Source organism: Crocuta crocuta, unplaced genomic scaffold (genome assembly GCF_008692635.1).
Source record: "Crocuta crocuta isolate KB4526 unplaced genomic scaffold, BGI_CrCroc_1.0 scaffold93, whole genome shotgun sequence".
Classification (NCBI taxonomy): Eukaryota; Metazoa; Chordata; class Mammalia; order Carnivora; family Hyaenidae; genus Crocuta; species Crocuta crocuta.
The window spans coordinates 5,159,963-5,185,843 of record NW_027529641.1 but is presented as its reverse complement, the minus strand read 5'-3'; the positions used below and the strand labels follow the sequence as shown (position 1 = coordinate 5,185,843).

General features: G+C 46.5%; 1 protein-coding gene across 8 annotated transcripts in view; it reads left to right on the top strand.

Annotated features, from left to right (window-relative positions):
- TTC23 (tetratricopeptide repeat domain 23) overlaps nt 1-25,881 on the top strand; it is a 98,234-nt gene that overhangs the window by 57,389 nt on the left and 14,964 nt on the right. For all 8 annotated transcript variants that reach the window (XM_077762371.1, XM_077762373.1, XM_077762372.1 and 5 more), the window contains 3 exons: nt 6,314-6,419; nt 19,118-19,245; nt 23,575-23,724. In XM_077762371.1, coding sequence (XP_077618497.1) covers nt 6,314-6,419; nt 19,118-19,245; nt 23,575-23,724 — 384 coding nt within the window. The remainder of the gene's footprint in view (nt 1-6,313; nt 6,420-19,117; nt 19,246-23,574; nt 23,725-25,881) is intronic.

Here is a 25,881-nt window from a genome sequence, read left to right as displayed (position 1 = left end):
GAACATGCATCCATAGGGGCACCTGCATGGCTCAGTAGGTTAAGACTCCTGATCTCAACTCAAGAGTTGTGAGTTCAAGCCCCACATTGGGCTCCACACTGGGATTGGAGCCAACAAAAAAAAAAAGAGAGAGAGAGCCTCTATGTGTGTATGTTTGTATAAGCATATCAGTATCTCTGAGCTACACAGGGCACTTGATAGTGATGACTATAAGGAGTCAGACTGGGGACTGGAAGAAGAGAGTGAGGCTTATAGACAGAAGGGAGAGGGCGTTTTAACTTACCACTTAGGGTTTTTCAAAATTATATACTGATATTACTCTTACAATCTAAAAACCCAGTTAAGAAAACATAGGCTTCTAACCAAGAGAGGATGAAAATCGAAGTTCCCAACATATCTATTTTGGTGCTGACCCTTACAGAGGGTAGTGCCTTTTCTCCCCAGCCCTTCGGAGGAGCTAAAACTGACGACTGGAAAGCTGCCACTGAGGACTCTCTTTGACTATTAAAAGAAACTGGCTTAGCCTGGGGCCCTCAGAACTCAGTTTTGGAATGCCCTCGGCACCCAGGGACTTCCCTACCATCTACGCCCCACCCCCAACCCCCCCAGGAGCCCCAGCAATATCTTTCTCTTAGCCAAGGCTCTCCAGCTGCCCCAGGCCCCTGTTGTGTGGGTGGCCATGAGAGGCTTCCTTCCTGGCCAGAGGTTGGAGAAGAAAGGAAGCGGCAACCTTGGCTGCAACATGACCCTGTCTTGTTCAAGGGCATCAGCCCAAAGCCAAAGGTTGCATGGCCTGCTGTGGCAAAGCCAAGAGGGAAAGCTATATAGCCGCACAGCTGGTCAGTTATAAAAGAAACACAGCAAACCCACACCTCACAATGACCAGGGGACTTGAGCTTCTGTTGAATTAAAGCACTAACTTGAACCAAAGCAGAACAACACAGACACTTGATGGAAGACACCTGAACATCTGCTCCATCCACCATCCACCGCCCGACTCCCCACTCTGGTGGCCCTGTACAGTTCGTTCTCAGGAGCTGCTTCAAGACCCACATATGGGCAGCTCACCCTCCCCCTAGCCAGCCCATTCAACCTCTGGGCTGAATCTACTACTTAGCAACTATTTCTCTGACTCTTAAGTAATGCTTCATTACATTGATTAGAAGATCCTCTTTCCGCAACTTCTACTTTCTGAAAAAAACAGATGTCAGACTAGAGCAGGATGCAATTTGGAATCACAGACCTTAGTTTGAACCCCTGTCCTGCCACTGAGCCCAACCTTCAGTTAGTTGCTTCATCTCCTGAAGGCTTCATTTCCCCATCTATAAATTGGGGTGTTAACACCACCCTCACCGGTGATTCTGAGGTTAAGCGAGCTGGTGCATGTAGTCCGCGTAGCGCCACCCCCAAAGTAGGTGCTTAGTCAAGGTTAGTTCCCGTCCTCCCCATGTCCCTCCTAGTGCCAGGGCCTCAGCTGTACAAAGCGATCCTGGCGGCTACCAAGCTATGTTGCCTTCCGCACAAATGTTTTTGTTTCCAGGGCAAATAGAGTCAGTTTAGGTCTACAAATGCACCTTGAGCTATTTGTGGACTCTCCACTTTACTCCGGGAGAAGAGATTTCTCTCTGAGTCAGTGACCACCCCCTCCTAGTTATTGCCAAATGGGAAATTAAAAAAAAAAAAAAAATCTATCCCTCTCTCCTGCCAAGAGTCAGTGAGAGCTCTGCATATCTTGAGTGTCCACGTGGTGGGGTCTGCCTGCGTAAATAGAAACATCCTTCTTACTAGTCATCAAGTTTTCTCTTCAAGAACTATTACACATTTCACAAATCCAAGGGGACAGGCTCGGTCCGATAAGAATCTGCCAGCTATGGCTCTGGCTGCAACTACTGACAGCTGGATTGGCACTGTGGAATCGGTGGTCCCCCCCAGAAACGCGCAGGACGGCCTGAACGCAACATTCTGCTCTGCACCTTGGCAGGGCTTGAGGTGGTTGGTCTTATGATCGAGGTTTTTCAGTTAATGACCTTGCTCAATATGAGATATTAAAGGCTGTATTTTTGGTTTTGTTTTCAACCCAGTACCACATGTTACCGGCTCCAGAGATTTAGGAATCTTAAACCCTCCCTCTCAGCTCCAAGATGACAACTGATAAACGTATAACTGTAAGATGCTGAAAACAACAAAGAACAGGAGGAGAAATCTGATTTCTCCCTGGGAGATTAATAAATAACAAGGAGTGAACGCAGTCAAACAAAGATCCGCAGTAGGGCCCATTACTGGGTCTCCTGCATAGAGCCAGGAGAGGCAAGCACGGCTCCTATAATTCTGTTAACACTAACAACTAGTCCTTAAATGCTCTCAGATGTATATAACGGGGGTATTTATATTCTCTTAGCAAGCAAAGTGTTGTGCCAGAATTGTGAACAGTGGTTTAATTTGGAAAATCGGGTAATCTAATCACTAGCTTTTCAACTGCCTTCATTCCTCCTCCCTACGGCGGCCTCCTATAGCGTGCAGAGCTGTGGTTCTCAATTTGCGTCACCCTGAACCCTCGTGTTCCATGGAGGGTCTTTTGGGGGGCAGCTGGGTAGGCGTGGCTGCGTGAGCTTCTAGGCCCTCCCCACCTGCTTCAGTAAGAGCAGCTCCACTCTTACCTGCTCTGTATTTTAGAGAATGCAAAAGAATCTGTTTGGAACAAAAGCTTTTTTTTTTTTTTTTTTTTTTTTTTTTTTTTTGCTTCAAAAGAGAGACTTGAAACTCATTGGTACCATGATGTTTGCATCCTCATGTAAGTTACTTTTCCACTCACTGGTATGTTTCTGAAATGTTACTGTGTTAAGGTACTAGGTAGAGTTAAGTCATTGTGTGAATAAACCACAATACATTCATTCCTCTTCTCATGGTTATTTAGATGATTCCCCCTTTTTCACCGTTTCAAATAATGTTGGTATCAAAAGTGATGGATGGTGAACTCCAAGCTGGCGAAGAAGGGAAGGGATAGCAAGAGGTGGCGCCTGGATAGCAAGAATGGGGAGAGTGGATTAAGGGCTGAAAATTGCTGGGAGGTGATCAAGGCAGGACCAAATAAGGCCCTGCGTGTGACGAGGGACACAATGTAGCATGTAGAAAGCATTAAAACTTAAGGTAAATTGAATATAACTGAATTAAATTAAACTGAATTTAATTTTACTGAATTAATGAGATGCTAATCCTGCACATTCTTAACCTCACGGTTTCCTTTCCCTCCCCTCACCCCAATGTTAAACCAGCATATGGTTTTAGAAGTTTCATGAACATCAAATATAAATTAGATCAGGGATTGAGTTTCCGAAGTGCATAATGAATAATAAATGTTTGCTCATGTTAGTATCTCACACAGAAAAATGTTGAGGTTATGAAGATTTTGTGAAATTCAGATCCCCTTAATCTCTCAGGATCCACTTTCTTGATATTGTGAGCACTTTTGCTCTTGGAAAATTTTGCTTCCTGTCTCCAAAGGCAAAAGGCAACCTACAGAACTTTCAGAACATGTCATTATTCATTTGAAAATAATTTTTATAGGGGTGTCTGGGTGGTTGAGTCCATCAAGCATCTGGCTCTTGATTTCGGCTCGGGTCATGATCTCATGGTTCGTGGAGTCAAGCTTCATGTCAGGTTCTGTATTGACAGCATGAAGCCTGCTTAGGATTCTGTCTCAACCTCTCTCTCTGCCCCTCCCCACCCATGCATGCATGCTTGCTCTCTCTCTCTCTCTCTCTCTCTCAAAATAGACATTAAATAAAGAAAAAGGAAAAAAGGCACCTGGGTGGCTCAGTGGTTGAGTGTCCAACTTTGGCTCAGGTCATGATCTCACAGTTGGTGAGTTTGAGCCCCGCATCAGGCTCTGTGCTGGCAGCTTGGAACCTGCTTGGGATTCTCTCCCTCCTCCTCTCTCTGCCTCTTTCTCTCTCCCCAAAATAAATAAGTAAGTAAATAAATAAATAATCATTTTGATAGACATATATCTTTTATGTTGCCTTAAACTGTAATATTGAGTGGAAACATAATATGAAAGCTTTTTGCATTTTAATCTTAATAAATCTAAAGTACTGTGAGTTAAAAGTCTTTGGAACAATATGAGTTAAACCTTTTCTGGACGCTCTCCTCAATGACAGTTCAGGAGGGGGAAACTCAAAGTAAACATGATTCAGTTTGCAATTGGGATGTGGCAGATTTTCCTCTCTCTTTTTCCCTCTCTTCAAATCCTTGAGCACATGATGCTTTGACTCTATACCTGTGGCTCTGATTGTCTTTACTTTTCAGAGTGTGCATTATATGAAAAGCATTTCAAGTCAGAGCTTCAGGCCAAATTGAGGATAATGACTACTTGGGGCATTGCCAAAACTATTTGTTCAATTTATTAATATCCTGTAATAAGGAAAGTAGTTTAAAAACAAAGGATATTGTTAGCATTTACGAATACAACCATAAAGGTATTACCAGCAATCTTGATTTGGAATAGCCCCTATCATAAGAAATCTAGAGCTGATTTTAACATATGACAGTTGAGGTGACAGTCTAGAATCCACCCTGATTACTAACTCAGAAATACATTCAGCTGGTCATCAGAGGACCACATCTCTATGGCTTTGCTGCCTCCCTGCTTGGTCTGGACTAGAAAGTTCTGATGGTGTGGCTTTACCTCCTAGGCCAGCTCCCGCGGATTAGTCATGGCTCCTGGAGGCTGAACAAATTGGCGCCTTAGGGGAGGGTGCCGGCATCAATAAGTGATGTCTGCCAAGAGGGACCAGGGTGGGGAGGAATGGCAGCATTCTTGCCCTGGAAGAAAAAGCCAGTCTGGAGTCAGAGTGTCAGAGTCTCATCTCCATCTTTTGTTAGCCATGAGGTATCTTGGGTAAGTCACCCATTCCTCAGCCTCAGCTTTCTCATCTACAAAATGCGGGTAACAAAAATTATTAAGAAAATTAAAATTGATACTACACGTGAGAAAGAAAGCTTAGTTGTTATTAGTATGTCTGTCCTATAACAGTCTGGTGTTTTTCACTTTAACTCGTGGTATTCTGGTATTTCTGTCACCCTTTTGGCAATGAATTGTCAACCACCTACCACCTCATGTTAGTGCATTGTAGGACATCAGGCTCAGTTCCTTGGTGTACTGCCCACATTTACTGGCCCTGGTCTCTCCTGTCGCAGGTGATGGGTAAGGATCTGTTTACTGAATGAATACAAACCTATTGTCTATAGCATTTTTTAAAACGTTAAATGTTGACTGATGAGTAGTAACTTTGTTTTCTCTTTTATTCTTTAGTTTATATCTTTTTATTTGTAGAGATATGTTCTGTATTTTATTTAGGAGGATTGTTACTATCTTTTAAAAATTTTTTAGGGGTGCCTGGGTAGATCAGTCGGTTAAGCGTCCAACTTCAGCTCAGGTCATGATCTCACGGTTCATGGGTTCGAGCCCCGCGTCGGGCTCTGTTTTTATTTATTTTATTTATTTACTTATAAATGTTTTTATTTATTTCTGAGAGAGAGAGCATGAGCAGGGGAGGGTCAGAGAGAGAGAGGGAGACACAGAATCCGAAACAGGCTCCAGGCTCTGGGCTAGCTGTTAGCACAGAGCCCGACACAGGGCTCGAACCCACGAACTGAGATCATGACCTGAGCTGAAGTTGGACGCTTAACCAACTGAGCCACCACAGGCCCCCCATGGAGGATTGTTACTATTTATATTCATGGGATCATAAGGGTTGTTTTTTCTCTCTCTCAAAGAATTTTCAGTTGGACTTTATTTTTAAGGAACGGAGCTGTTTTTGTGAGCAGGCAGCCCCATGGGCCAGTTTGAAGAAGGCACAGGCAGATGGCCTTGGTGGATGGGGTACTGGGGAGGCTGCTCACACCTGAGCAAGGACCCCCTTTGGGCTGAGCCTGGGCAGGGGGCTGGGGCTCGCCCACTTCCTGTTTAGAGCACTGGCACTTTTTAACCCACCCCCTTCCTCCTTGAAACCCTCCTCCCCACACCCCTCAGCTGACTCAGAGGAGCATAGACTTTTAAATGATTTACTGAGTGATGCACCCTGGCCATGGCTTCAAGCCATCTGGACTCAGTCTTCAGGGCTTTCTCTGTTCACAATACAATGCTCTTCAAATCTAAGTCTCCTGGAGAATTGACTGTGCTTCCACACAAATCATATTGTCTAGCTTAATAGAAAGATCCTTGGCTTTCTGCTTATCGCTCCAAGAACAGTGAGTCCCCTATTGCTGCAGCCAAGCATGGAAACAATCCTGTGTCTTCTTTCCCCGGTGACAGGCGCATCGCATCGTGCTGAGCGGAAACCCATCGCAGGAGGAGGCAGCGGTCTCTGCACATCTGGTGGCCCGCGCTGCCGTCGCTTCTGGGAGGACCGGCCACCACGGTGAGCTCGCGCAAACCTCCTGTGGGCAGCGCACCCTGCCTGTGCCCCGCCGGTCCCAGACATGGGCCTGTGAACTAGCTGCCTTTAGGGTGGGTGAACAGGTGAACCGACCTGTGACACAGGCCCCTGGAGAGTTTGGTGGCTTTATGTTGTCATCTGGAGCTGTGCCCCTGTGTTACCTTCACCAGAATCCAATGCTTTCTCTCCTGTGTGGCCCTTCTCTAATCTTTTACTTTCAAATTCAGTGAATCTTCATCCAAGCAGAGCTGTTAAAGATCCCCAGAGGATCCATGCTGGGCTTTTAGGGAAATCTGCTCTACTTGCAGAGGTGATCTATTTTTTTCTTTTTTTAATGTTTTATTTATTTCTGAGAGAGAGAGAGAGACAGCATGAGCAGGGGAGGGTCAGAGAGAGAGAGAGACACAGATCTGAAGCCGGCTCCAGACTCTGAGCTGGCAGTCAGCACAGAGCCTGATGCGGGGCTCAAACCCTCGAACCATGAGATCATGACCTGAGCCAAAGTCGGACGCTTAACCGACTAAGCCACCCAGACGCCCCAGAGGTGATCTATTTTTAAAGACTGTTGTGGAGCTCCTGTAGCAACAGATCAGGCTTGTTGGAACCTCGGCCTACAGACGTTCACAGGACAGAGTTTTCAATCAGGATGAACTTTACATGGTAAATGGGAGTCCTGGAGGAGGTTGCCATCTATGAGTCAGCTGGGTTTTCTTAGCCCTGAGTGATAGGTAGAGGCTCGAGCTTGGGGAATTCTTTAATCTGCCATTCTAGAGTCAGAGCATGCAGTATGCCTTGTTCACAGAAAACATGCAGTCTGGTGACTTAGTTTTTGGCCAGAATATTCAGAAACAGAGTAAACTCATAAAGAAGGCCTAGGGGTATAGTCCAAGATATCAGATAATGTGCCAGCAAGCCTAAGATGGAGATCTGGAATGGTTGGGATTCAGGGGGCAGGAGCTGGGCTAGAATGCAGGGGCTGGAGGGTAGGCAGAGAGGAAGGGGCCACCTCAATGAGCAGCCTGGTGTGCAGAGATCTCTGGGCCAGGCAGGGCTGCAGTCCAGGGAGGAGCTGGTGAAGGGGATGTCAGGGTTTATCTGTCTGCTGCCCCACCTTACACAACCCTCATCCTGGTTTCCTGGAGCTTTGAGCACCTTTTCAGAGCCAGAGCAGCCTATCTGGCAATAGAGAGAAAAGGCAGCAAACTTTCTGATCCTTTCTCCCTGGAACATTCCATATATAACAATTGACTTCAAAACCTTCAAAGGGCCAGCAGTTTTTGGACCAGCTTACTGGTGCTTAACATTCCTTTATTTTATTTTATTNACTCACAAACCGTGAGATCATGACATGAGCCGAAGTCTAACACCCAATCGACTGAGCCACCCAGGCACCCCCAACATTCCTTCAATAGGGGAAGAGAATCTTCCATTCCGAACCACGAAGACGGTTAAGATGCAAACTCACGTTTGATGGAAATCCCCACACTAGCAGGAACCACAAATCTAAGTCTCTATAGACAGTGTGAACGAAACAGAGAGCCATTACGTACAGTAGGAGCGGCAGGCCTGATCAGAAATGGCAGCTACTGTTGGTTGTAATATGAGAGACATGACACAAAATGTGAAGACTGTGGCAAACTGGAGAAGCCCGTGCCCTATTGAAAGTGAGCAGCTGTTACTGGGCTCCAGCCCATTACCATCATGTGGAAGGCAGGCTTATAGGGCAGAACTTTTTTTCAGGAGAAGGCAGAAATCTAGGTTTTTCTGTGTAATTGTTGGTAACCAGCTCAAATATGGTTCAACCTCTGAGTCAGGCAAAAATAAGTAAGAGGGAAAAACACGTGTAACTTCTGACCTGGAGAGCGTGCATGTAATGAATGGTTGTCGATCCTTCCTATTTTCCTCGGGCTCACGGTTTAAGGGAACTGGAGGGTTCTGAGCATTTAAACTGGTGGGTGGGGTGGGGGGCTATTCCCAAGAGAATACCAAACTAAGGCCCAGAGATCCTCTTTGCCTAGAGAGATTCCGGTTCACCAGCATCTCAGCTAGTTAAAAATTTGTGGATTGGGTGAGGACGAATAGAAATTGTGTCCTGAAATGTTTTTTGTTTTCCTGTAGCTGCAAAGTTGGACCACTCTGCTTTGCATAATTTACAGAATCAGACAATCCAAATATATATATATTTTTTTCTTTACTTACATTTTTAGTCTAAATATATCATGGGTATTGCAAATTGAGAATGGCAGTAATACCCACTTGATACATATAATAAGATCTGTGAGACTTTGATGAACTCACACAGTAATAATAGCAATAATAGCTAATGCTTACACAGTGCATACTGGCATGGTTTTAACCAGTTATATCTTTTTAAAATTTTTATTTATTTATTTTACAAGAGAGGGAGAGAGTGCGAGTAGGGGAAGGGCAGGGAGAGAGGGAGAGAGACTCCCAAGCAGGCTCTGCATGGCCAGCACAGAGCCGGATGTGGGACTCGACCCCATAAACGATGAGATTATGACCCAAGCCAAAACCAAGAGTTGGATGCTTAACCGACTGAGCCACCCAGACGCCCCTAACCAGTTACATTTATTAACTCAGTTAATCCTCACAATATTGTGAGGTTGTTTTAAGTATTTCCAGTTTCTGATGGAGAAACAGAAAGATCAGGTAATTTCCCTGAGAGCGCATACCTACGGAGTAGCAGATTTGAACCCAGGCTCTTGACCTCCATGTTATGTCATAAGGACTGGCATCCCCCCTTACGCCTGCTGAAATGTCTATGGCATCCGGGACAGAGGACCTGGGAAGAGCGGAGGCAGCCCAGAGAGATGGGTTTAGAGAGCAAGTGGGAGGGGGCCAGTCAAGGAGCACGCACAGGCTCTCAGCCCCTCCCCCACCACCGCCTTTGGTGGCCTGAATCCCACAAACTGAACTGCCGGTTGGAATTTGAAATATAGAAAGAGTGTGAAAATGGAAGAAAACTTCCCCCCAGGAGCAGGGAGATGCAATTGGAGATGCAAGACAGTTTAGGGAAGGGGGTCACTTCTGCTTGAGCTTTAGGGGATTGGTTGTAGGAACATAGGCTGCGGAGCCTCAGAAACTCAGAGGCGGCAGGAATCATGGTAAGAAGAATGTTAGTGGCGACAGTAGAGGGGCTCAAGCTTGCCTTGTGTGTAGGTGCTAGAACTCTCACACACGTGCTCAGTTAATCCTTTAATAAGCCTAAAGGCGGGCGTGACCTCCCATTCTGCAAATGAGCTAACCCAGCCAGCTCTCCATGCCCACAAATTCCATCAGTCTCTTCCCTATTCTCTGGACTCCTTGCTCTACCCAGAAAGGACACAGCCCCTGTCAGTCTGGGTCCCTGTAGACTCCTAGACACGCCCTTCTCTAATCAGGGCACACTCGGCATGGCCCCCACCTCGATGCCATTAGGAAGACAGTTGACTGAAGCCTTAAAGGCGAGTCAACGCTAAGTGAGGCTGGGCAGGGAAACTGCAGGAGCAGAGCAGCTGCGTGTCAGGCCGCACCATGAAGCCCAGAGCAGGTGCAGAGAGGAGCACCCGCCCTGGTCTCTAAGGCACCAAACAAACCATCTAAATGGGCACATCAGAAATGAATACAGGCACGGAGAAGCCCCAGGCTGTTCCTAACGTGCCAACTTGTTTGAAAACTGCTGCTGCGAATCCTTGTTCCCTCAGTGGCAACACGTACGAAAGGCCGAGGAAAGTGAACTGACCATCCGGCACTTTGAGACACATGTCCCAGCTTTTACCCCTGGGGTCTCAGGGCGGTGCGGGCGGAGGGGGCCCATGTGGCTTTCAGGGGACCAGCTTCCCTTCAGAACTGGGAACGAGCTGGGCCCCACCCGGCCAGGAGCCACAGTCCTGTCTTCCAGGGTGCCTGGTTCTCATGTCATCTCTCTGTTACCCCCTCCCAGGCCAGTCCCCCCACTGCAGGAACAAAGAGAACCTTCCCAGGGCTGGGGGTTCTCCAGGCCTCTGCTGCCTCTAGCAAGGGGAAAGGAAAGGGGGGAATTTGGTACTTATCTTTGTCTGACAACTAAGGGGAGACCAATCCCCCCACTCAAACACCCTCTCTCTCTCTCACACACACACACACACACACACACATACACACACACACACACACACACCCTGTCTGGCTTTCACCCAGGGTGGCAGGACTGTGACCTGGACATTAGTCACTTTTAGTTCCAAAAGCCCAGCCAGATCCCCTGGGATCAGATCCGCATGGCCTACCAAATGCTAAGTCCACATGCCTGGGGACCTCAGCTCTGCTCCTCTATGCTTCAACCTGTCTGTGCAGAGTACACTTTTTTTTTTTTTTTAAAGAATCATTAATGAGAAACCTTTCTCATCTGGGGATTCTCCGTAGCCTGCTTGCTGAATGCCCATTGAAGGCATTGCCCTCTGACGAACGAAACGCCACTGGCCAGGAAGCCAGCGTGTTTCAGGCTCCATGCTCAGGCTCATCCCTTTGGTCTGTGCCTTCCCTGCATTCCTTATGCAGACAAAACTGCCCTAGAAGTCACGAAGGATTGCGATTGCATAAGGACTTCCAATTCAGGCTCCCAGAATGCCACTAACCTGAGCCTGGCCCGCTTCCCGGAGCAGCCATAGACAAACTTGGTATTAACAGCTCTCCCAGCCCTGCGAAGTGTTCAGGGCATTGACCTGGTTGTTTATAACTCTTCTCCTAAAGGATATTAAAATGGAATGGGCAGAAGCCAAGTACATTTCAGTGTAAACCTCTGAGAGGCAGAGCCTGCTGAGCACAGGCGGCCTTGTTTGGAAGTGGCTGCATCTGCAGCCTGGGCTCTGTAGGGTCCGGGCACAGCACAGTGGAAGGGGCTGTGTCCCTCTAGAGCCTCAGGGGCAGGGGGTGGGTTTCCTGGCCATTTGGACCGGACTCATGTGCGTGGGGTGCGTTCCCAAGATACAATTCGCCATGTGCAAATATGTACATCTTCCCGGCCCCCCCGCCCCTTGTGCTCGGCTCTCCCCATATTTTGCACAGTAGACATAAAATATACAAGTATCTGAAGCTAGGCATTCTATCTTGATACAGTCTCCTGTTTTATCCACCTACCTGATCCTCCCTTTTCTCGACTCTTCTTCCTATGGCCCACCCTGTCAGCCTGCACCTCTGCTGGGTCCTACCCCACCCACAGCCCACTCTCAGCCCCGTGTCCCTGAGTATCGATGCCCTTTGGGCCCTGTGTGTCCCGCAGAGACAAGAAGTCAGACTGGCTCGGGAAAACACATATGCCCGGTGGCAGTGGACTCCTGATAAATAACATGGCCACCCCAGAACCGCCACAGTCAGGTGTCCTTCACCTTCCTATGGCCCCTCTCAGCCGCTCCTGCTGTTCCTCCTCCCCCCACCTCCAATCTGAGGACTCTGAGCGGGGTTTGCACCCTCCCCCCTTGGCTGGCCACACCCACACACCTTTCTCCCTTCCTCCTCGGCCTCCCTAGCCCCCTTCAGGCCCTGTGGGCTCTGAGAGACCTGTCCTCAGCGCCTGTGCAGGGTCCATTTCTTGTTACAAATGCACAGCCAGCCTCAGCCCAGCCTGCCTCTGAGCTCCATAAGCAGGTGTCAGCATCTGTGCCTGCTGTGTGCTCTAAAGTCCGGGTAAGGAAGGGGAAGCTACAGAGAGCAAGTGGTAGGTGGGACCAGAGAAGAAACTTTACCCTATTTCCCACCATCATTAGTAGAGCCCCCTCTCAGAAACCTCTGGAAGGCACCTTAGAGCACATTCCATCTAAAGGACTGAGGTCCAGGACATGTCCAGGGTCACTCTGCAAGTTAAAGGCAAAGCAAAGTTTAGACAGAGGCCACTCAGTGCCTGCTGACCCATGCCCTGGGACTGGAGAGTGAGTAGAATTGTCCCCAGAGCCCCGAAGATGGACAGGTGCAGGGTCAGCTGAGGATCAGAAAGGGTGGCATCTTGGGGCGCCTGGGTGGCTTAGTCTGTTAAGCGTCCGACTTTCGCTTGGGTCATGATCTCGCGGTTCATGGGTTCGAGACCCGCGTTGGGCTCTGTGCTGACAGCCAGCTCAGAGCCTGGAGCCTGTTTCAGTCTGTGACTCCCTCTCTCTCTGACCCTCCCCTGCTCACTCTGTCTCTCTCTCTCTCTCTCTCTCTCTCTCTCCTAGAAATGAATAAAACATTTAAAAAGAAAAGAAAAGAAAAGGTGGCATCTTTCTCTCCCCAAGTCTGTGTTGTTGGTCTCTCTTCCCAAAGGGATAACCTTGTGCAAACTGAAACCTCATCAAGCTTTGCTTACAAACTGCCTTTCATCTTTGTGTCTGAGCGCAAAGTCTGCAGCTTCATTCCTCTGCTAGGGAAGATGAAGTCCATGCCTTCTGTGATATCCAGTATTCTGGTACTGGCTAATTATTTGTGTTCAGAACGTCTCAGAAAAGCCTATGTTATTTATACCCTGACTGGGCTCCAAAAAGGGTTTTGAAGGCGGCTTATGGAAAATATATACTTCAACCGAGACAAGTAACTGGGGCGGGAAACTGCTGGATGCCTGACCACTGCTGGATGGGACAGTGAGTGGTGGGGGGGGAGGCAGAAATGGGGTCAGCTTCCTGGTGGTACTGGAGGTAGGCAAATCTCATGGTGACTGAGCCCTTGACTGGGCCTACGGGTGCCTGGCCCTTTGCAAGCACTTCATGTATGCTCCCCCTCGGAAGCCTCACCCAGCCTGCCGCCATCTTGGTCACCTCACCCTCCTGAGGCAAACCTTCTCCCCAGAGATGACCTTGGACTTCCTGGAGGTCATATGGCTAGTGGGCAGCGGGTCTGCTGCTCCCAGAAGCCATGTCCAGGGCCTGTGGAAATGTTCTTCCTAAAGAGGGCCTTCAGTGTGGACCACTGAAGGCCTTGAGGTGAGGAGAGAGCCTGACTTGAGCTTCATTTGTCCTCAGGCCACCCTCATTCCCTCCTCCCACCTCACCGGGCTGGGAGGTGGTCTCAGGGCAGCTGTCTGTGCAGAGTCCAAGGCAGCCCCCAATAGGGTCTAAATGGGTCCAGTCTGTTTGCTGGGTGATGGAGCCGCCCTGGTTAACGCCAGGCTACATTCCCTGCAGTCCTTAATGCTTTTGCCGTTAGTACAGAGTACAGATTATTTCCCAAGACTGTCACAAAAGATAATTGTCACATTGTACACGCAGGCCTCCCTCTTAATGAAAGCTGTCCTCACTGTTCAGCTCTTGCCTTAGGACAGCCTCAAGAAAAAGAGCCCAGGGTGACTGGAATTTGTTTTAATTAAAAGCCTCCTAACCTCCAGTGTGTCAGCCTGTAACCCCGCATTCCTCTTGTTCTTTGAACGGAGCCTGGTTTTCTTTTGCCTGTATGAGAACACAGAGACAGAACAGGGCCTCCGGGAGACACTGAGGCCCCCTACCCGGCAGGCAGGCCACACTTCCTCCCTCGCTCTAACCCACCAACAGCCTGAACATTGTGCTGGGGTGGAAACGGGAGAAGACTGTGGCCTTGGAACAGCTGTGCCACCAGGGCTCAGATTTACAAGCTAAGTCATGCTTCTGTGCTTTAGAAAATGACCTCATCTCCTGCCAAGGCCACCGGCATCAGGTTGCGGATGATTCTAGAAGAGGTTTTTAAAATTGGGGCCGGCCACTGTGAGAGCTGAAAATCGCTGGCTTTCTGTGAACTCACGCCCAGCTTCAGGGCCCGAGGCCTGCCCTGGGACATGGCATCTCCCCACCCTGCTCGACCTTCCATCTCTCTGGAAATCCTGTTGTCCCTTGTCCCCCAGGAGAAGAAACTCTGCTCCTCAGGGAGTCACTCCTTAGCTGGAGTGACAGGACAGGTTTGTTCTCCTCACAAAGACGGGCCACATGGTTCACAGTTCAGAAGCTAACATGGGGGCTGGAGGGGTGAAGCAGATACAACAGGATCCTGCAGTAAAGGGAGCTTTCCTGTGTTCCAGGTAAAGAGAAAAGTATTTCAAATTTATAGACCAGAAGGCACCCACAGTGGATGCCCTACCCCTTCCTCTGTTCCTGAGTTCAAGGCTGTTGTGATCTACAAAGGCCCTGACATGATGCCTGATGTGTGGCCGACTTCTATGTGACAATGGCAATCAGGGAACCCTTCCCCCCTCCTCATCCCCTTGGACTAGCAGCTTTGCAGGAACAGAAATGGGAAAAGCCGGGACCCTTAGAGAAGCCAAGAACTCCACAGGGCAGACTCCCAGGCAGAGTCTGCCTCTGACACCCGCCACCCCCCACCCCTGTACAACATCTCGCTTTCGTTTGCTAGTAACCACACTGCCTTCGTTTCCGTAATACATTCCTGCTCCCTCCACCCCTCCCTGCCTTCCTCCCTCACTTTCACCTCCGCTTCCAGAGACCTATATGGCCTAACAAGCATCCTCTTTGGGAAAATATGAATAGGTCTTCCTGAGGTAGATGTTGAGCCATTTATGCGCTAGTTTGTGTTACGCCAGGCAGCTCCCTCTCTCCCAGCATCTCTGGGAGATCAACTACACTAAGGGAAAGAAGCATGTGGCACTCAGGTATAGGGGGCCAGCTGAAAATGGGGTGTTTGAGGGGAGGCACTTGGTCAGCGTGTGGCTGCTGGGGAAAGGGATACCAAGAGGGGGTGGACATTATAGGAAAGGGGCCAGAATGGTATCAAACTGTGGCCTCCTGGGTCCAGCTCCTTACCAGGAAGGGGAGGGAGATGCTTCCATCCCTTTGGCCTCCTCCTGTATCTGACCATGGTACCTCTTCTGCCAGAGCACAGGCTCTGACGCTCAGTCCGTCTTTGTTCAGCCCCAACTCATTCCCATGCTCTTTACACCCGCCATTTTTCATAGTAAGAGCTCATCTCAGGAGAACAAGGCTGAGACTCAGAAAGATCTTTACTCTTTTTTTTTAGTTTATTATTTTGAGAGTGAGTGTGTGTGCAGGGGAGAGGCAGAGAAGGAGAAAGAGAATCCAAGCAAGTTTCACGCTGTCAGTGCAGAGTGAGTTGTGGGGCTCAATCTCATGAACCATGAGATCATGACCTAAGCCGAAATCGAGAGTCAATGCCTAACTAAGCCATCCAGGCACCCTGAGAAAGAACTTTACTCTTAAAGAAAGGCTCAGTTACATTCTTTGGTTAATTCCCAATTAGACAGAATATTAAAATATCAGGAGTACTCCGCTCCTGAGTATCCTTGTTAATTTTCAGACATGGAATGTTCATCTCTATAATGCTTTTAAAATCAACAAAATAAATGCCACATCATCCCCACTAATTTGCCATCATCAGATTATTAAAGCAGCCAAAATTAATACTTAGTTTCAGCATTAAATCTGTAATGCTTTCTCCCATGAGTCAACTACTGGTAAAGAGATTTTCTGCTCAGTAGAACTTTCTCCTACCAAGAGAAAATGTTGAGTAAATACTCTTGAAATCATCCACCTGCTGGTCTAGCAGACCCTCACTGAAAGAAAGGAACAAGGGACTCCAGTCCAATCAGCTGCTATCTATAGTTACAAACTCCGGGGGCAGCTAGGACTGAGGTCTCCGCAGAGGCATCACCTCACAGCAGAATCCCAGCTTCGGTCTGGCAACCACCTAGGCTCTGAGCGAAGTAAATCTTGAAGATAAATGAAATGTACTTGTTCTCAGACCTACCACTTCCTTAAGTCGACAAGGTTCAATAAACTACATTTCGCAAGTGTTAGCTTCTCTGCTTTCTAAAACAGATCACATGGAGTGCACTTGAATCATTTCTTGAGATCCCCAACAAACTTCGGGTGTTCCCAGAGCTCTCATGGTGTGCAGAGCCACACATCCGGCACACAGGAGCCCAGTCTTCTGTACCTGTGACCACTCTGTTTCCATAGTGCTCCCGTCCTTTTAATATGTCCCTGTGCTTCCGGGGTGCCTGTTGGTCAGCCTAGCATAGGCAACAGCTGCATAAACATGAGCCTCAAAGCTGTCCGTAAGTTAAAATGATTCCCACTTAATGAGCACTGACTACGTGTTAGGCGTGTCTTCAGTTGTTGGTATGCATTAACTCATTTACTCCTGACAGTAACCCCATAAAGGAGGCCCTAGCATTATGCTCCCCTTTTTCAGATGAGGAAACTAAGGTCAACCCTGTGAGGTGCGCAGCTAGAAGGGAGCAGAGCCAGGCAACCTCCAACCTCTGGCGCCTTGCCCTCTCTGCACAGGCTGATCATGGCTCCTCTGCGAGTTCTGGAGTGCTGTCCTCACAGATGATTCTTTGGAAGCACCTGGCACTCACGTCACAGTGTGAGAAAAATGAATTCAAGGGCTGATTCTTGGGAAAAGGTATTCATCACCAGCTGGTCTAATCAAGAAACGAGGGAGGTAGCACAAATACAAAATTGGAGGTAATAAAGGGGAAATGACCAAATACAGAGGAAAGGCAAAGAAGTAAAGGATTATGTTTTATCTTTTCGCTCGTATGTCTTTGCACCACACAATACACACAAGATCTCTGAGTGGAAATGTCAAGCCGACCACTGTGTTACGTGGGACATAATCTACTCTGGCAAATGTGCGCCTGTCATGTGTCGCCGTGAGGTCATCTCTGGCAGGCGTTTCCTTGGGAGTCCCATGTTCCCGGAAGAGGAAGATACCACTTTTCCCTCTGCTAGAGCAAGGGTTAGTGGTCCAAATCCAGTTTGCCCCCTTGTATTTGTAAATAAAGTTTTCTTGGCACACAGCCACGCTCATTCACGTATGTATTCTCTGGAAGCTTTTGTGCCTCATCAACAGAGCTAACTAGCAGAGATAGAGACCATATGGCCCCCGAAGCCTAAAATACTTACCATCTTGTCCTTTAGAGAGTAAGTTTGCTGACCCCTATGCTGGAGCCCTATGATTTTTCCAGTTACAGGCCAGTTCCTAGTTAATTTCTTGGTTCAGAATTTTCCAGACCAACTAGGTGATGCAGATTCAGGCCTCACCCCTGCGCAGGCCCCATGTACGGTGTCTCAGTTCCAGATCCCATCTCTCCAGTCATTGGATGGTCCGGGGACCAGGACAATTGCTCTTCTCTCCCTTGTTGGGATTCTTGACTGTATTAGTTTTCTTTTGCCACATAACAAATTATAACTGCTTAAACCCCACTTATCAACTCGGTCTGGTAGGTCAGAAGTCTACCACGGTAAGGCTGGCTTCTCTGCTCAAGCGAAAGTCACGCTGTCGGCCTGCTACGTTCTCATCTGGAGCATGGGGAAATTTTCCAAGCTCATTTCTCTTATTAGCAGAATTCAGTCCCTTGCAGTTTTAGGACTGAAGTCCCCATTTGCTTGCTGGCTACTGGCCAGGGGTCTCTCTTGGCTCTCCCAGGCCCCTCTCAGGTCCTTAACACCATAGTTCCTTCCGTCGCACCAATAGAGAACCTCCATGTCAAATCCCCCTTATGCTCTGAACGTCCCTGGTTGCGTTTTCTGCTACCAACTAAAGAAAACTCTGCTTTTCAAGGGCTAAGATGATTAGGTTAGACCCAGGGGATAGTCTCCCTTTCTTAAAGCCAACTGCGGTCTATCACATAACCTCATCACAGGAGTAATTGCTCATCATATCTGCAAGTTCCACCCGCACTCACAGGGGAGAGATTAGACAAAGGTGAAGGGCGTTTAGTGTCACCCTAGAATTCTGCCCCTCACAGAAGAATTTGGAGTTCTGTAGCAAGCTGCATTCCAGCTTTCTACCGCACCAGTCCGCGGGCCTCATCACCAGTCCTCAGGCTTACACAACTTCAGCCCTTATGGACTATTCTTTTTGTTTCTAATTCCCTCACGGTCCACTCAGCTTCAGTGCCTACTCGACTGTTCTGGTTTCTGGTTCCTTCTTCATTTTCCATACGTGAGGTTTTCCTTTTCTTGCTTTCAAGATTGGCATATATTTAAAAATGTTTTCATTGTATTATAACCAGTAGGTTTATCTGTTTGGAATGGTAGGGTTTCTTCCTTTAGTAGCATGTCAGCCATGTTTCCTAGAGTTTTAATGTTGTAAATATGTTTTTTGTTTTTTAAAAAAATGTTTTAATGTTTATTCTATTTTTGAGAGAGAGAGAGAGAGTATGTGAGCAGGGGAGTGGCAGAGAGAGAGGGAGACAAGAATCTGAAGCAGACTCCAGGCTCTCAGCTGTCAGCACAGAGCCCGATACAGGGCTCGAACTCACGAACTGTAAGACCATGACCTGAGCCAAAGTTGGACGCTTAACCAACTGAGCCACCCAGGCACCCTAGATGTTGTAAAACTATGTTCTAAGATAATAGAGTCTATTAAGAAAAAAGGAGCCCTTGGAGCCCTAACCTCAATGAGCAGCCCCCAGAGTTAGAGGAAGAATTAATGGTTAACCTGAAAACTCACCAGTGCCTTCAAGTCTGGGGAACATTTTCCCCACCTGCATTAATGTTGCTTCCATATTGCAACATTCAGCTAAAATGTATGAAAACCAAGGAAAGTAAATTGCTGTATCCTTCTGAGACCTAAATTTCTGAAAAACGGTCCAATTAACTAGGTCCTCTTGTCTAAATACTTATTATTTTCAAATAGTTCACCACCACTAAAAGCATATTTATTCTGTTTCCATTTCAAATCTGCAAGCAATCTTCAAATGTTGTTACCATGTTCTTCTTCAGATGTGGCCGAGCAGCATTTTCAAGAGAGCATGGCTAATCTTAAGGATGCCGAAGGGACGGGAAAAGCCAAATTTCTTTTCATTCAAGATGATTATTGCCATTTTCTACAAGTCACTGGACAAAAAGAGGTATGTGTGTTTGGACCTGAGTTTGACTAGTTATTTGCATGAGTTGATATGCAGAGGGCTACTCCTTCACTCTACAAGCATCTATCTAGCATCTACTATGGGCAAGGTGTGTGCCAGGCTCCGATAGGGACAGAGGTAAATAAAGCCAGGTGGCCACCATCGGGCAGCTCCTGGATACTCAAACTTGGCAAATGAAAACTATTTATGAGAATATAGGTGCCATGTTCCTCCATCTCCCCACAAAGGATCCTAAAGGACAGGAAACCTTGAAAACCCAGTGGGCAGACTCTGCTTATCATAGCCTGCAGTTCTGGCTGGGAGAGAGGATATGGTGGTAAGTGTGCCTAATTCCTCTCTCCTAATTTTGGGTTATTCATGGAATTTATATACCTAACGAGAGCTACACAGCACAGATGTTACAGCCCATGGTCCATTGAACCATACAAGCATGCTTTCTTATGGCTTGTAAAAATAGAACAAGACCTAGAGTTTATATGCACTGGTAATTAAACCCTTGGGAAGTTATTCCATGCAAAGCCTAACAGCTACCAGGAAGCCACTTGCTGTGGCTTTATGTATATAGCTCTGTATTTTTTTCAGTTTCAACCTATCAAGGCAAGTCCTTGGGATGAAAAGCTTTTATTTCCTCTGCCATTCTGTAGACCTTCCCCACAGCTATGTCCTTAACCCCTCCCACTCTTCTCTCAATTGATGTGAGCTTAAGAAACACACACAGGTTTTTAATCTAGATGCACCCGTGTTCCTCAGGCCAAAGTAGGACTACAGTAACCATAACTAATGGAGTTTTCATGTTTTTCTGGATCACCCAACTTAGTAGAAAAGGGCCTTCCAGGGGCCTCAGATTCTAGAATATCTGTAGAAGTTCCATGGAGAGTGCTCAGGTCAGAAGTCTGACCATCTCCCCTGTTCCTGCCTGGCTTCCTGCCCTGGTGTCTGTCACTGGTGCCACACCTCACCACCCTTGCCCCAGTAACCCACATCAGTGGTATTGGTCTAAAGAAGCACCTCGCTCCCTTCAGCCGCCCTTGGAGATTTCGGCAACCTGGCTCTTTTCATTCTACCCCCTGCCAGCCCTTCTGGTGCCCTTGTAAGAATAGAAAAAGCTACCTCTTCTCGTGGGCATGCAGCCCGTGCCAGAGCACATTGCTTGGAGAGCGGAACGCAGGCCNCTCGCTCCCTTCAGCCGCCCTTGGAGATTTCGGCAACCTGGCTCTTTTCATTCTACCCCCTGCCAGCCCTTCTGGTGCCCTTGTAAGAATAGAAAAAGCTACCTCTTCCTCGTGGGCATGCAGCCCATGCCAGAGCACATTGCTTGGAGAGCGGAACGCAGGCTGGATTTCAGCTGCCTTCATTCTCCTGCCCTTGTGCATGATGCAACCCGTCTGACCAAATATGGCAACCTTGCATGGTCGCAGCCCTCTCCCTGTGGGCGCTGGCTGGAGTCAGCCAACAAGGCTGGGCCTGAGGACAGTCCCAGGCATGAGCACAGGGCTGTGCTCAGACCACCCCACATGTGGTCACAGCCGATACATTGGGCTAGAACCCACAGCAACAGGAAGGTGGTCTTTGGGGAGGAAAATGCCTTTCAAGGTAAAATGTAAGTGAAGGTCACTCTGCCACAGCTTAAAATACTCTGTATGGGTGTATCTTCTAGTTGTGCTACTTTCCTGCTCAAGAACCTTCTCCCGCTTCTTATTCCCCATAAGAAAATCCAAACTCCCAAGCCTGGCATGAAGGCCCTCCACCAGCCACCAGCCCGGCCCGTCTCCCCACTCTGCCCTGCCCACTCTCTGTGCTACAGTCAGATTAGCCCGATGGCTGGCCCAGTTTCCCGTGCCCTCTCCTCCACCCACCCAAGTCCTGCATCTTCTCTCTCTTGCCTCTTGATTTGCTAGCCTTTCCAGACCATCATCCGCATGCCCTTCCGTGAGATTCGCTGCCATGGATTCTCATGCTTTTAATCTACGGAGGGATATTGTCTTTGAATAGATGAGACCCGGGCTTTTGGGGTTTGTTTCTAAGGGTGTGGATCAACCACGCATCTGGAAAAACGATAGGCCAAGCCATCTCCCTTTGATCTCTCTGCTCCTCGGCTTCATTTATCGATGATGATGATGATGATGATGATTTATAGATGATGATGATGATTTATAGATGTTGATGATGATGATGATGATTTATAGATGATGATGTGGTGATGATGATGATGATGATGAAGAAAACTCAACAATTCATAAGTTTGTGGGATGACGTATCTACCAGAGCAGCACCCTGCAATAGAGTCGGTGCTCAGTAATTGATAGCTGAGATTATCCATCATTATCAGGCCCTACATGTCAACTTCTCCCACCTCACACATGGGCTCCCAGTTTCCCACGTCCTCTCCCCCACGCACCCAGGCCCTATTTTTTCTGTACTCCTCTCCATTAAGTTTTTCTAGCTCTCACAGACTGACACAGTCTCTATTTCCTCCAAACCCATGTGGCATCTTGTCCATCACCATTTTGACCTGCTGTTCAAGTTCATGCAGATCTCTCTCTAGTTTCCCCAGTCAGGCTATAAATAGCACTGAACGCTTCATTTAGGAAAAAGAGTCTGGCTCTTTTTTTTTCATCATGGGCTCCTCCAAACCCAACCACCAATTTACAAGGACAAGTGGCCAAGCCCCACACCTGCACCATGCTAAATCCTTGCTCACAGGGGCCGTGTGGAGGCGCGGTACAAAAGGAGGTGATGAGCTTTAGCATCAGGCAAGTTCCCCACACACCGAGGTAGGTCACGCGCTTCACAGTTTCCAGTTTCTCTGGTGATTTCATCTTTCCGCCTAAGAAACTGTTTCTATCCCATCGCTGCCTCCACTGTGGTTGGGTCCGCACCCCAGCCCAAGCACCTAAGTCATATTCCTGCCAGTAAAATGAGTAAAGCTTTGCCAGCTCCTGTCTGCAGAGCGCTATAGGACACCGTCATGGCTATTTGGTGGGGACGCCCTTTAATTGGTTCCAGCCTTATTTGGGTCTCAAATTCAGCATTTGTACCCTGCAGTCATACTTCTGCTTTCGTGTACAAGACCATGGAAGAATTTCAGGAGAAATGCAGGGCTTTCCCTCTGTATGTCTTGGGGTCTGACTAAAGAGATTAATGTCAGAAGATGCCAGTTTCTGACCAGCCCATGTTTTGTATTCCACGTTGGTATAAATAAACCCAATAAACCAAACAAAACGTCAAATATATTTAATTTTTTGCCACGTTGGAATGTTTGCTTTTGGTTTCCTAAACTATTTCTTAGGAGAAATAGAAAACCCTGGAATATGTTCTGGAAGTTTTGTAAGTACATACATTGCCAGGAAACTAATTTTCACTTATGTAAGAACGTCACTGGGCACATAGGGAAAAGAGCCTGAAACTGAAAAGGATTCAAGTTACTGGCCGGATTCAGATCCTAGGTCTGCCACTGGGGAGTTGTCTGTCTGATCCTGAGCGAGTTTCTTTCTTTTTCTTTTTTTAAAATGTTTGCTTGTTTGTTTGTTTAGAGAGCATGAGCAGGGGAGGGGTAGAGGGAGAGAAAGGGAGGGGGCTAGAGAATCCCACGCAGGGCCTGACCCCACAATCACAAGATTACGACCTGAACAGACATCAAGAGTCAAACCTGAGCATGTTTCTTGACTGCTCTGTGCCTCAGTTTCCTCCTCTGTTCAATGAGGATTAAAACTGTACTTATCTAGGGGCGCCTGGGTGGCTCAGTCGGTTAAGCGTCCAACTTTGGCTCAGGTCATGATCTCGCGGTTTGTGAGTTCGAGCCCCGCATCGGGCTCTGAGCTGTCAACCCGACAGCTGCTTCAGATTCTGTGTCTCCCTCTCTCTCTGCCCCTCCCCCACTTCCGCTATGTCTCTCTCTCTCTCAAAACTAAATAAACATTTTTTTAAATGTTTATAAAAAATTGTACTTATCTAAAGGAGACAGAATTAAATGAGCTCCCACATGCAAACTGTTTAGTACAGCTCTTGGCACATAAGGGAACAAAACGTTAACTGTTGCTTTTACTACTTGACTGCAATGAATTCCTGTACTCTCTGAAGTGGCTTTGCTCTCCAGGTGGCCATCTCCATGGCCAGCACCTGCCCACCCACATGTATGCTACTTCTGTCTCCTGTTTAAAGGGAAGAGTAGGCTCAGCTCAGGAGACACTACCCAAACCCATTCCCCAGAAAAGTAGAAATACACATTGGTCACATCATTTTCTTCAGAGGCATAGACTTTATCAGCCTTTGGGCTTTTTAACCAGATCTTAACTTTTGTTCCTTTGACAGAGAGCAACCTCCATCCTGAGAGAGTCCCTGGAAGCCAAAGTGGAAGTATTCGGTGATCTCAGTCCGGAGGTGGCAGAGACATACCGGCTGTTAGGTGGGGCCGACCTGGCACAGGGGAACCAGAGTGGGGCCCACAAGAAACTAAAGAAGGTAAAGCTGGAGCCAATACTAACGCGGAGAAAACACTCTGCACGGGTCACTCTCTCTCCCTCCGCCATGTTGTTTGTGAATGAAACTTTATCGGTGGCTTATTTAGGTAAAATTACATCACTTTTGCAGTTGATCCAAGCCAACACTTTTTGGGTCAACAATATAGTAATCCTCTTATACACGTATGTTTGTTTTTAAATGAATTATCAATTATTTTTTGCCGTGCAAATATTTTAAATTCCTTACATAGGGTAATTTATCAATCTTTTATTATACTCTTTCTGTACATTCAGTTTATGGAGGAATTCATGAATTCTTGTGTGTGTTCTTCTAGTACTTGTATGTTTGTTTCTTTTTAAATTTGGGGTTTGTGTGGAAGGTGTAAGGTAAGGATCTAATGTTATCTTTTTTCAAATGGCTATCCAGTTGTCCAGCACCATTTTATTAAAAAGCCCATTTATACACTCCAGTGATTTGAGATGACATCTTCAGCAGGTACTATACCTGTATACATATTTAAGTATATTTCTGGATTCCTATTCTCGTCTGTGTTTTGTGTATTCAAATTCCAGTGCCTCATTGGTCTTAATTATGGAGATTTCATAGCATGATTTAATAGCAGGTAGCACTGGACTCCCCTCATGGCTTTTTATCTCCCTAGAATATCATGTTTTCTAGACGTTTTTTCATATTTATTTTTCCACCTGAATTTTAGTATCAACTGGTCTAGCTCTGTAAGAAGTTTCATGGCATTTTTTGGAGGAGACTGTTATTTATAAATGAACTTCAGGAGGACTGACGTCTTTATGATGTAGAGTCGTTCTACCCAAGAACAAGGGATGTCTTTATATTTGTTCACGTCTACTTGTGTATCATTCAGGCACATTTTAAAGTGTTCCTTATCTAAGTTTTGCACATTTCTTATTAAGTCGATTGCTAAGCATTTCCTGTCCTTAATGCTGTTGTAAAGGGAGTTTTATCCAGTATTATATTTTTTAACTGTTTGTGTATGTGTGTATGTACATGCAATCTATTGGTCTCTCTATGGTATTTTATATTCTGCCAGCTCACTTCATTCTTTTCTTGCTTGAGTTAATTTGAATATTGGTTCTGTCAGGTTTTTCAGTTGTACCATTACATCATCTGCAAATAGTTTTACTTTCAGTTTTCTAATTCTTATGCCTCTAATTGATTTCTCTTAACTGATTGCATTGGCTCATACCCACGATACAATAATAAGTAAGAGTAGAGATAATAGGCATCCTTTCTTGTTCCTGATGTTAGTGCAAATGCCTCTAGTGATTCTTCATAGAAGAGGTGCTGGCTTTGGACTAAGGTTTATATATTTTATCATGGTAAGGAAGGATCCATCAATTTCTATTTTCATTAGTGTTCTTTTTTATTAGAAATAAGTGCTGGATTTTATCAAAGTCTTCTTCAGCATCAGTGGAAATAAATAATCATATGATTCTTGTTAGAGCACTTAATATGGTGTATTTTATTATAATAGTGAACCAACCTTGCATTCCTGGAATAAATCCCCTTGGTCATATTGAACTATTTCCTCAGTGCAATGTTGATTTTGTTTGTTAACATCTATTTTAGGATGTTTTGCACTTATTGGTAAGAGATATTTGTTTAAGTAACAATGTTATATTTGCTTCATAAAAATAATTTGGAAGTTTACCTTTATTTTCTATGCCTAAAGGAATTTACACAACATTAAAATGAGTCTTTGTAGCTTTGTACCTCCTGTGAAATTCTTTAGGCCTTGTGCTTTTTTTGGGTGGCAGGGAATTCTTTGACAGCCTTCTCTATTTCTTTATAAAAATTACTCTGTTGGAGCTTTCTAGCTCCAATTAAGTCATTTTAGTAAACTGCATGTATCTATTTCATTGTCATTTTCAGATTGATTGGCATAGAGATTTGCAAAGTAATCTCATGAACTTTTAAAATTTCTACTTTTTTAGTAGTTATCTTCCCATTGTCATTTCTTAGTTTTATATTTGGATTTCCTCACCTGTTCATTGACTGAGTTAGTCAGTGGTTTGTATCTTCTGTTAGTTTTTCAAACTCCATAGGTCACTTCCCTTCCTATTCTGTTTCACTGGTTTCTGATTTTTATCTTTATTATTTATTTTCTTGTAGCTTATTTTG